Source organism: Trichomycterus rosablanca, chromosome 18 (assembly GCF_030014385.1).
Source record: "Trichomycterus rosablanca isolate fTriRos1 chromosome 18, fTriRos1.hap1, whole genome shotgun sequence".
Classification (NCBI taxonomy): Eukaryota; Metazoa; Chordata; class Actinopteri; order Siluriformes; family Trichomycteridae; genus Trichomycterus; species Trichomycterus rosablanca.
In genome coordinates this window covers 11,262,183-11,275,324 of record NC_086005.1, presented here as the reverse complement: position 1 = coordinate 11,275,324, position 13,142 = coordinate 11,262,183, and the positions used below count along the sequence as shown (strand labels likewise).

At 41.5% G+C, this 13,142-nt stretch overlaps 1 protein-coding gene across 1 annotated transcript in view; it reads right to left on the bottom strand.

Annotated features, from left to right (window-relative positions):
* gdpd5a (glycerophosphodiester phosphodiesterase domain containing 5a) overlaps positions 1–13,142 on the bottom strand; it is a 29,427-nt gene that overhangs the window by 11,526 nt on the left and 4,759 nt on the right. The window contains exons 2-4 of the mRNA XM_063014324.1: positions 5,202–5,305; positions 3,153–3,246; positions 2,652–2,711 (exon numbers count right to left, since the gene is read on the bottom strand). Coding sequence (XP_062870394.1) covers positions 2,652–2,711; positions 3,153–3,246; positions 5,202–5,305 — 258 coding nt within the window. The remainder of the gene's footprint in view (positions 1–2,651; positions 2,712–3,152; positions 3,247–5,201; positions 5,306–13,142) is intronic.

The window sequence follows — 13,142 nt, the reverse complement described above, 5'->3', positions numbered from 1 at the left end:
AATATACAGTATATATACAGTATATACAGTGTATCACAAAAGTGAGTACACCCCTCACATTTCTGCAAATATTTTATTATATCTTTTCATGGGACAACACTATAGAACTAAAACTTGGATATAACTTAGAGTAGTCAGTGTACAACTTGTATAGCAGTGTAGATTTACTGTCTTCTGAAAATAACTCAACACACAGCCATTAATGTCTAAATAGCTGGCAACATAAGTGAGTACACCCCACAGTGAACATGTCCAAATTGTGCCCAAAGTGTCAATATTTTGTGTGACCACCATTATTATCCAGCACTGCCTTAACCCTCCTGGGCATGGAATTCACCAGAGCTGCACAGGTTGCTACTAGAATCCTCTTCCACTCCTCCATGATGACATCACGGAGCTGGTGGATGTTAGACACCTTGAACTCCTCCACCTTCCACTTGAGGATGCGCCACAGGTGCTCAATTGGGTTTAGTCCATCACCTTTACCTTCAGCTTCCTCAGCAAGGCAGTTGTCATCTTGGAGGTTGTGTTTGGGGTCGTTATCCTGTTGGAAAACTGCCATGAGGCCCAGTTTTCGAAGGGAGGGGATCATGCTCTGTTTCAGAATGTCACAGTACATGTTAAAATTCATGTTTCCCTCAATGAACTGCAGCTCCCCAGTGCCAGCAACACTCATGCAGCCCAAGACCATGATGCTACCACCACCATGCTTGACTGTAGGCAAGATACAGTTGTCTTGGTACTTCTCACCAGGGCGCCGCCACACATGCTGGACACCATCTGAGCCAAACAAGTTTATCTTGGTCTCGTCAGACCACAGGGCATTCCAGTAATCCATGTTCTTGGACTGCTTGTCTTCAGCAAACTGTTTGCGGGCTTTCTTGTGCGTCAGCTTCCTTCTGGGATGACGACCATGCAGACCGAGTTGATGCAGTGTGCGGCGTATGGTCTGAGCACTGACAGGCTGACCTCCCACATCTTCAACCTCTGCAGCAATGCTGGCAGCACTCATGTGTCTATTTTTTAAAGCCAACCTCTGGATATGACGCCGAACACGTGGACTCAACTTCTTTGGTCGACCCTGGCGAAGCCTGTTCCGAGTGGAACCTGTCCTGGAAAACCGCTGTATGACCTTGGCCACCATGCTGTAGCTCAGTTTCAGGGTGTTAGCAATCTTCTTATAGCCCAGGCCATCTTTGTGGAGAGCAACAATTCTATTTCTCACATCCTCAGAGAGTTCTTTGCCATGAGGTGCCATGTTGAATATCCAGTGGCCAGTATGAGAGAATTGTACCCAAAACACCAAATTTAACAGCCCTGCTCCCCATTTACACCTGGGACCTTGACACATGACACCAGGGAGGGACAACGACACATTTGGGCACAATTTGGACATGTTCACTGTGGGGTGTACTCACTTATGTTGCCAGCCATTTAGACATTAATGGCTGTGTGTTGAGTTATTTTCAGAAGACAGTAAATCTACACTGCTATACAAGTTGTACACTGACTACTCTAAGTTATATCCAAGTTTCATGTCTATAGTGTTGTCCCATGAAAAGATATAATGAAATATTTGCAGAAATGTGAGGGGTGTACTCACTTTTGTGATACACTGTATATATATATTTACCCCCCACCCCCTCTCCACCAGACTCGTCTCTGTTCCTATAAGCCATGCAAAATTCCTCTGTGTCTAATTTAATGGCATTTTAAGATGTGGTCAGACAACACTAGGCAAATGAAGGATTTTGTAGACTTCCTTCTAACACCTGCATACTCAAATCCAAGTACCTGCAAAAATCATGTATAGCCTGTATTTTGAAATACTGGAAAGGTCAATATAGCAGTAGTAGTAGTCATGTAGCAATGACATTATGGTTTCTTCGGAAGCATTTCTCAATCAACCATGCATGCAGAAAATCAATAATGTGATGCAGCAGGCTTATTTTCATTTTCATTTAATTTTCATGTCTTACCACTGCTTTAACCATTGTAGCAACAAACCCTGGGCAGTATGCCAATCCATTTTGCGGTCTTGGCCACCTCCCTTCCCCCAAGACATAGCCAATGATGTCTGTATATAGACAGCCGACTGGCCGCTGGGGATTAAAACCTTGGATTCCAGCAGCAGTGGATTAGAATAATATACTGAAATACCACCCAAGCGCCTCGAGGTACATTGATTGGGCTTTTTATGTATTATCTTGTTCTCCATTAACACTGATGTAGAGTAACTACAGCGAATATGAACAGTATTTAGAATTCAGAATGAGTTGCCCAGCTTGGGTGGTGCACCAATAAAATACACTAGCCAACCAGTGCGAATCAACTCAAGTTCGAATCTCAGTTCTATTATCAGCCGGACGGGTGCTTACACAGACACATGACTGGCTGTGTGTCTGTAAGGGGCGGGACAATTACTGAACTGGGTTTCCTCTTAACTGCTGCAATTGTGGCCTGTGCTGCTTGATTGATGGTGTCTGCACAGTGAGACAGGGGATGATGGGGATTGGTACGTGACTCTCTGTGCTTGGTCAGGAGTGGAGGTCAGCGGCAGTAGAGACAAATTATGATGGGGTAGCTAGATACGACCAGACTGGAATAAGGGGGGGGGGGGGGGGGGTGCATAAATGAACCAGAGTGTTTACCTTATGAATCCAGTAAAGATTGAGCTGCTGCCCCAGTGCAATATGGCAAAGGCCTAATATCTGAAACAGAATCAGACAACCCAGCAGATGTTAAACACAGCATTTCATTTACTGTATGTCCAGCACACCTGTAGTGCATAGAAAACATTTACTTATAAATTTACTTATAAATGACATATATTTACACATATATAGGGCTGTTGTAACCTAGTGGCTAAGGTACGGGACTAGTAATTAGTAGTAGTTGCCACTGTTGGGCCCTTGAGCAAGGCCCTTAACCCTCAATTGCTTAGACAGTATGCTGTTACAGTACTGTCTCTTTAGATAAAAAACGTCTGCTAAATGCTGTAAATATAAATGCATTCATTCATCTTGTTTTACCACGGCTTTATCCTGATCATGGTGGCGGCGGGTACTCTCGTCTTCTATTTTAAGTTTATCCTCAAATTTTGAGACAAAATTGTTACACATGACGTGTGTGCATGTACTTGTGATGCTGACCATTAAAAATGCAGTGTAAGAGAATCCCACGAGTGTGGTGGTGATGATGGGTACAGTGCCATCACTCCATTCTCCTGAGTGATTATACAGCAACCTGCAAAAAAGACAAGCATGATACACATATAGCATACACACTCAAACTACACGCTCAAACTAGAGACATCTAAACTACTTACCTAACTACATGCTCAAACTACACGCTCAAACTACAAGCTCAAACTAGAGACATCTAAACTGCACACTTAAACTACACGCTCAAACTAGAGACATCTAAACTATACACTCAAACTACACGCTCAAACTAGAGACATCTAAACTATACACTCAAACTACATGCTCAAACTACAGACATCTGAACTACACGCTCAAACTAGAGACATCTAAACTATACACTCAAACTACATGCTCAAACTATACTCAAACTACAGACATCTGAACTACACGCTCAGACTAGAGACATCTAAACTACACGCTCAAACTAGAGACATTTAAACTACACGCTCAAACTAGACATCTAAACTACTCAAACTAGAGACATCTAAACTGCACACTCAAACTACACACCCAAACTACACACATCTAAATTACACACCCAAACTACACACTCAAGCCACTCAAACCACACACATCTAAACTAGACATCCAAACTGCATACTCAAACTGCACTTAAACTACACCCTCAAACTACACAAACTACAAACTCAAACTACACACATTCAAACTACACACATCCAAACTACACCTATCTATACTACACACATCTAAACTAAGAAAACTTAAACTACACACCCAAACTACACACATCTAAACTACACCCAAACTGCACACTGAAACTACACACATATAAACTACACACATGCAAACTACACACATCTAAACTACACCCAAACTGCACACTCAAACTACACACATATAAACTACACATGCAAACTACACATCCAAACTACACACAACTAAACTAGACACACTTAAACTACACACTCAAACTACACACATCTAAACTAAACATTCAAACTACACACATCTAAACTAGACACACTTAAACTGCACACCCAAACTACACACTTAAACTACACACATCTAAATTAGACACACTTAAACTACACGCTCAAACTACACACTCAAACTACACACATCTAAACTAGACACACTTAAACGACACACTCAAACTACACACTTCTAAAGTAAACATCCAAAGTAAACATCCAAACTACACACTTAAACTACACACATCTAAACTAGACACACTTAAACTACATGCTCAAACTACATGCTCAAACTACACACTCAAACTACACACATTTAAACTAGACATCCAAACTACACACATCTAAACTAGACACACTTAAACTACACACCCAAAGTACATACTCAAACTACACACATCTAAACTAAACATCTAAACTACACACATCTATACTACACACATCTAAACTAAGAAAACTTAAACTACACACCCAAACTACACACATCTAAACTACACCCAAACTGCACACTCAAACTACACACATATAAACTACACACATGCAAACTACACACATGCAAACTACACACATATAAACTACACACATATAAACTAGACACACTTAAACTACAAACCCAAACTACACACATCTAAACTAGACACACTTAAACTACACACCCAAACTACACACATCTAAACTAGACACACTTAAACTACATGCTCAAACTACACACATCCAAGCTAGACACACTTAAACTACAAACCCAAACTACACACATAAACTAGACACACTTAAACTACACACCCAAACTACACACATCTAAACTAGACACACTTAAACTACATGCTCAAACTACACACATCTAAACTAGACACACTTAAACTACACACATCTAAACTAGACACACTTAAACTACACACTTTTCTGCTATTACATGTCCATATATAAATGAAAACTAATGCACTACATTCCAGAATAATCATCAGTCATTCTGTTATTTCTAACATAAACAAACCTAGATGGGGAGTGACAGACGGGTTAATGACAGGTTAATTTACATGTGTATGTGACCAGTTTGTCCTACCAGTTAAACTCATTGTAGTCATTGTGCGCCTCCCACCAGAAGTAGGACCAGACAAGGAGGAGAAGAAAGGAGAAGCACAGGAGGAGAAACCAGCAGCACTCCCACTAAAAACAAAGAGAAAAAAACAATAAACATCAGGCTGATGTGGCATACTAAAACACATCTGTCTTGTGTAATTCTGGCTAAAAGGAATGGTTGAGGTGAGATTTCATTCGTGTTTTGTTTTATTTAAAACATTTTAATAACTTACTGCACCAGTCTTGAACCAAGGGTGACAACATACTATACGATGGCTATCCAATAAGCTTGAACATATCTCTGATGACATTGTGGTCATGGGGTGTGGCAATAGTAGCGCTGATCCCCAGGTAGAAACAAATTGCTGGTTTAGTTCTGAGTTCTGCTGGACAATTAAAGTCAAATGTTTACATACACCTGTAATTATGCTTGGATGATTGCTGCAACTCTTGGTGACACTGTCAACAGTAAAGCAAGCTTTTTATCACCATGGGCTGACATGCAAGAAAGAAGGTGATCCTGTTTTTTTGTCAATGTAATAAGCTATAAACTTTAGTACAATTTTATTACAACCTCATAGCCTCTAATTATGTAAAACTTACTGTGCACAGTGACACCCATGTTCCAGCAGCTTCTATTTTACTCTGACTATTACTATGACCTGTTTTTGAAGGTTCTTGAATTACATCTGATCATCCCGACAGCTACAAGTGTGTGTGTCCGTTTTACACAAAACTGGAGAAACAGCAGTCAAAAAGGTGAACAAAGAAAAAGAAACATAACAGCTGGAGGGTTTGAGCTCTATTAAGTAAAATGGGATCACAAAAGGATTTAGATCTGAGTTCAAATTGTGAGCCTTTGAAGATGTCTTCAAAGAAATAATAATGAGCCCCAGGCTAAAGTTTAATTAAATTCCTTCTCCACAGAAACCTCACAGACTGGTGTTGGAAAGTAAACGTTGTGAAATACCACACAGCTAGCGGTAACCTTCAAGTGTATTAGGGGAGAGGAACTCCTGAGGAACCAGGTCACCAAGGGAGTTGGTGGACAGAGCTCAAGAGTATGGGTTGAGAAACAAAGGGCAGAGCTTACAACTCTGTATATTATTTCAAAAAGTATCTGAGGGTTGAAAGGGTTCAAGTTGGATGATTTTTTTAATGTATTTACTCACTCACTCACTCACTGTCTTAACCGCTTATCCAATAAGGGTCGCGGGGTTCTGGAGCCTATCCCAGCTTTTCAATGGACGCAAGGCACACAGTAACACCCTGGATGGGGCGCCAGTCCATCGCAGGACAGACACACATACACACACCCATTCACCTATAGGGAAATTCAGTGTCTCCAATTAACCTGACTGCATGTTTTTGGACAGTGGGAGAAAACCGGAGCTCCCGGAGGAAACCCACGCAGACACGCGGAGAACATGCAAACTCCGCACAGAAAGGACCAGGACCGCCCCGCCTGGGGATCGAACCCAGGACCTTCTTGCTGTGAGGCGACAGTGCTACCCACTGAGCCACCGTGTCGCCCTTAAATGTATTTATTTATTATTTATTTATTTATTTTACATTATTCTGGTCAGGGTCGCAAAAAGACACACTGGGCAAATGGCAGGAATACACTGGACAGGGCGCCAATCCATCCCTTCCCCAGACTTAGCCAATCGTGCCAGTGTAGACATATTGGCAAAAAAAGAAAAATTCTACCCAACTTTTAGGGGCAGCCCGGTGGCTCAGTGAGTCCTGGGTTTGATTCCCAAGTGGAGTGCTCCGGGTCTTTTCTGTGTGGAGTTTGCATGTTCTCCCTGTGTCTGCATAGGTTTTCTTCCAGGAGCTCCAGTTTCCTCCCACAGTCCAAAGACTTGCAAGTGATGTGAATTGGAGATACACAATTGTCTATGACTGTGTTTGATATTAAAGACTTGAACTGATAAATGACCTGTTCTGTCATAAATGTAATCAAAGTGTGTAAAACATGACGTTAAAATCCTAATAAATAAAGGCCTAGTAGCCTGTAGCCTAGTGGTTAAGGTACTGGACTAGTAATCAGAAGGTCGCTGGTTTAAGCCCCACCACTGCCAGGTTGCTGCTGTTGGGCTTTTGAGAAAAGCCCTTAACCCTCAGTTGCTCAAACTGTGTATTGTAACTGTAATGTATAAAGGCATCTGCTAAATGCCGAAAATGTAAATTAATCATATATACATATACACGTGGACAGTCCAATCAAATTCTTTTTCCACATATCCCAAGCGTGGGTGCGGCGCTCAGGTGGCGCCGTGGTAAAACACGCTAGCACACCAGAGCTGACATTTCAAACTCATACAGGGTGGGAGCTGGATAGGGACTCCTCATAACTGAGACAATTATGACCTCTGCTGGCTGATTGATGATGCCTGCACAGAGTCGAAGGATAATACGTTGATCATTGTGTGGCTCTACGTACACAAAACTGTTCCGCATATGAACTCGCCTCGTACAGGTGAAAAGATGCAGTTGGCTACTGCAGACGTGTCAGAGGGGGCGTGTGTCAGTCTCGCTCTCCTCAATCAGGGTGGGGATCGGCATCAATAGAGAGGAAGCATAATGCAATTGGGTAATTAGATACGCTAAAAGAGAAAATACATAAACAAAAATATATATATTAAATGAATGGTAGTATAGGATCTCAGTATAAAGTTTAACGTTTTCATTGTATGAACAATAAAAATAGTATTTTTTCTTAAAACGATGTTCAAAAGTGCAGAACTAATAAAAGATTTTACACTGCGGTCTGTTCATCTGGCACACAGCCCTCTGGCCTTACCAGAAAACCTGAAAGACCTGTTAATCCCATGAACAGCAACACAGACCTAAGAGATCTGTTTAGAAAGTCAGAACATGCTTTAATTTTCACAACAGACAACTCATAGACACGACAAATAATGTACTGTGATTAACAGAAAAATGGCTCTTGATTGAAAATGCCAGTCATTCGTCTGTAACAGCTTCTGTTTAGAAAAATATGGCTGTGCTATTCAATAACATTTCTAATCAAAATGATTCAGGCAGATAGAACCAGGGGTTGCAAATAATTAATCATGTTCATTCAATGCTAACGTAAATATCAATGCTAACATCATTCTGCTAGAAAAGAACAAAGCGAGATGAATATCACCAACACTCACTCGTCTAATCCACATCTATACACGTCGTCTAGGCGACACTTTTAAGACATGTTCCAGACACTAATAAAGTGTCCAGCAAATCTTACGAACCATAAAAAGACCACATGAAACGTCCAAATAAGGTCACTGTCCTAACAACGCAAAACAAACCCAGCTGGTGCTGAAGAGGAAGCCATGTTAATAATCATGTTCGCTTTTATCTGTGACAGTTTGAGGTGTTACTATGTGAGATATGCCAGACTTTACTGCAGGAATCATGTGCTGTACAGAGATTACTGATGCTAAAGCGCTAATCCAATTAGCTTCTGCAGTGCAGTGCTTCACATGACTTAGCCTTAAACATACAGTGTATCACAAAAGTGAGTACACCCCTCACATTTCTGCAAATATTTCATTATATCTTTTCATGGGACAACACTATAGACATGAAACTTGGATATAACTTAGAGTAGTCAGTGTACAACTTATATAGCAGTGTAGATTTACTGTCTTCTGAAAATAACTCAACATACAGCCATTAATGTCTAAATGGCTGGCAACATAAGTGAGTACACCCCACAGTGAACATGTTCAAATTGTGCCCAAAGTGTCAATATTTTGTGTGACCACCATTATTATCCAGCACTGCCTTAACCCTCCTGGGCATGGAATTCACCAGAGCTGCACAGGTTGCTACTGGAATCCTCTTCCACTCCTCCATGATGACATCACGGAGCTGGTGGATGTTAGACACCTTGAACTCCTCCACCTTCCACTTGAGGATGCGCCACAGGTGCTCAATTGGGTTTAGTCCATCACCTTTACCTTCAGCTTCCTCAGCAAGGCAGTTGTCATCTTGGAGGTTGTGTTTGGGGTCGTTATCCTGTTGGAAAACTGCCATGAGGCCTAGTTTTCGAAGGGAGGGGATCATGCTCTGTTTCAGAATGTCACAGTACATGTTGGAATTCATGTTTCCCTCAATGAACTGCAGCTCCCCAGTGCCAGCAACACTCATGCAGCCCAAGACCATGATGCTACCACCACCATGCTTGGCTGTAGGCAAGATACAGTTGTCTTGGTACTTCTCACCAGGGCGCCGCCACACATGCTGGACACCATCTGAGCCAAACAAGTTTATCTTGGTCTCATCAGACCACAGGGCATTCCAGTAATCCATGTTCTTGGACTGCTTGTCTTCAGCAAACTGTTTGCGGGCTTTCTTGTGCGTCAGCTTCCTTCTGGGATGACGACCATGCAGACCGAGTTGATGCAGTGTGCGGCGTATGGTCTGAGCACTGACAGGCTGACCTCCCACGTCTTCAACCTCTGCAGCAATGCTGGCAGCACTCATGTGTCTATTTTTTAAAGCCAACCTCTGGATATGACGCCGAACACGTGGACTCAACTTCTTTGGTCGACCCTGGCGAAGCCTGTTCCGAGTGGAACCTGTCCTGGAAAACCGCTGTATGACCTTGGCCACCATGCTGTAGCTCAGTTTCAGGGTGTTAGCAATCTTCTTATAGCCCAGGCCATCTTTGTGGAGAGCAACAATTCTATTTCTCACATCCTCAGAGAGTTCTTTGCCATGAGGTGCCATGTTGAATATCCAGTGGCCAGTATGAGAGAATTGTACCCAAAACACCAAATTTAACAGCCCTGCTCCCCATTTACACCTGGGACCTTGACACATGACACCAGGGAGGGACAACGACACATTTGGGCACAATTTGGACATGTTCACTGTGGGGTGTACTCACTTATGTTGCCAGCTATTTAGACATTAATGGCTGTGTGTTGAGTTATTTTCAGAAGACAGTAAATCTACACTGCTATACAAGCTGTACACTGACTACTCTAAGTTATATCCAAGTTTCATGTCTATAGTGTTGTCCCATGAAAAGATATAATGAAATATTTGCAGAAATGTGAGGGGTGTACTCACTTTTGTGATACACTGTAGCAGTAATGTTTAATGTAGCATAACACTACCTACATAAAATATTACTGTCACTGTTACCATTTTATAGCTGTTACTATTTGCACTGTTTTTTATATTTTTTTTATATTTACATTTACACCAACCAGGCATAACATTATGAGCACTGACAGGTGAAGTGAATACCACTGATTATCTCCTCATCACGGCACCTGTTAGTGGGCGGGATATAGGCAGCAAGTGAACATTGTATCCAATGGGCACAAGAGCATCGAAACTGGACCATGGAGCAATGGAAGACGGTGGCCTGGTCTGATGAATCACGTTTTCTTTTACATCACGTGAATGGCCGGGTGCGTGTGTGTCGCTTACCTGGGGAACACATGGCACCAGGATGCACTATGGGAAGAAGGCAAGGCAGTGGGGGCAATGTGATGCATGTGGATGTTACTTTTACACGTACCACCTACCTAAGCACTGTTGCAGACCATGTACACCCTTTCATGGAAACGGTATTCCCTGATGGCTGTGACCTCTTCCAGCAGGATAATGCACCCTGCCACAAAGCAAAAATGCTTCAGGAATGGTTTGAGGAGCACAAGAACGAGTTTGAGGTGTTGACTTGGCCTCTAAATTCTCCAGATCTCAATCCAGTCGAGCATCTGTGGGATGTGCTGGACAAATCAGTCCGATTCATGGAGGATCCACCTCACAACTTACAGGAGTTAAAGGATCTGCTGCTAACATCTTGGTGCCAGATACCACAGCACACCTTCAGGTGTCTAGTGGAGTCCATGCCTCGACGGATCAGGGCTGTTTTGGCAGCAAAAGGGGGACCAACACAATATAAGGAAGGTGGTCATAATGTTATGCCTGATCGGTGTATACTGTACTATTTTATTGTTATTTTTATTGTTATTTTCCTTTTTATTCTTCTTCCTAAAACTGTAAGCTTTGGCAATACGAATGTCCTTATTTGTCATGCCAATAAAGCTACCTTTGATTTGAGTTTAGTGTGTGTGTGGTGTTCAGCAGTGTTATTGTTATTGCAGTGTACAGTATAATGTAGTGGTGTCAGTGTGTTTTTTCAGTATTCAGCACTTCAGTATTGCATACTTGAGCTCAACCTCTCAACAGTGTGTGTTCAGATGAGAAGAGCAGCAGGGATCAAGGATTAAATGGGTACACAACGAAAATTAAATTCCACTACCTCACACTGCTCTGCTAAAACATCACAGTGTGCCTGACAGTACTTAATACACATGGTTACTTTATTTCTAGGGATGCCTGATCAGTATTGGATCAAATGTAACCATAAATCTGGTCATTTGTTTATTCCACTAACATATTTATATATATTTATATTTAAATCACTGGATCGGATATCGGAAAAAAAATTTGTAATCCGATCCGATACTGTTGCTTAATGTAAATAACACTTAATGTAAATAAGGTCATTGTTTGTGTGTAAAGCAAATAACACATGAAGATACGTTCCAATTGTTGTGTCTGCCGGTCTTCAAATAAATTCAGTTCCACACCGTTATACGGACTCTGTTACGTCATCTTTATTAACTCCTGCTACACTCATTCATTCATGCACGTAACCCCGGTGCGACGCCAACTAGTGGCAAAACACCCTTACTGTTTCTATTAGTTTCACAGTCTGAGCATTGTTATTTAGATAGCTAGTTTAACCATGGTGCATTGAGACATGTATTATTACTGCTTAGTTGTTTGAGAGGAGAAATGACGGTATCGGATTGGTATCGGGATCGGCAGATACTCAATTTGCAGTATCGGTATCGGACATAAAAAAGAGGTATTGAGCCAGCCCTAATATTTATGTTATGAATGCATGTGATGTGATCGTGCATGTTATGAATGCATGTGATTTTGGCACAACTGAACTGTCTTAAAGCTCACCATCATTACACTGTTAATGTTTGTTTGTCTTGCTTGCAGATTGTTGGCTTGGTTACTGTGATTACGTCAGTACTGTATCATTATCAGTTTCAGCGTTGGACCCAGACGTCTCTACTATTTAAAATAAAATACAACATCACTGACAGGGACAGATATGCAATAAAAAATTATTGGAACATGGACATTTTTCACAGCAGAGTATGAGCTATAGAAATGAAAACAATCAGTGCTAATGAGACATTTCTGCCTGTTTAAAGAAGACATAATGTTAGCTGGACATGGTGAACTCATCGTCTCCACACAAGCCTTTGTGAGAGCTACTGTTTATCCAGGTGGGGGTGATTGTTTGGGTTTATGTCACAACAAGCAGTGAGCGCAATTTCTCAAAAGGTAAATACACCAGTGTTTACTGGTACTGCAAAAACTAGAAGGGAAAATGATGCATGTTTTTATTAGAATTTTGGTGAAAATTTATGCAGGAGAATGAACTTTACACTGTTTGATGAGTGGGCGCTTGAGTGGTACAACAACTAGCCCAACAACGCTAAGACTTGAACCCAGATCTACCAGGCATCTACAACCCCAAATCAAAAAATGTTGGGACAGTATGTAAAATGCAAATAAAATAAAAATACAGTGTTCCTTACACTTACTTTGACTTTTATTTCGTTGCAGACAGTTTGAACCTGAGATATTTCATTCCTGCATTTTAGGCCTGCAACACATTCCAAAAAAAGTTGGGATGGGAGCAATTTAGGGCTACTAATGAGGTGAAAAAACTAAATAATTATGTGATTCCAAACAGGTGATGTCAACAGGTGATTGTAATCATGGTTTGGTACAAAAGCAGCATCCAGGAAAGGCTGAGTCTTTGATGAGCAAAGATGATCAGAGGATCTCCAGTTTGTCAACAAAT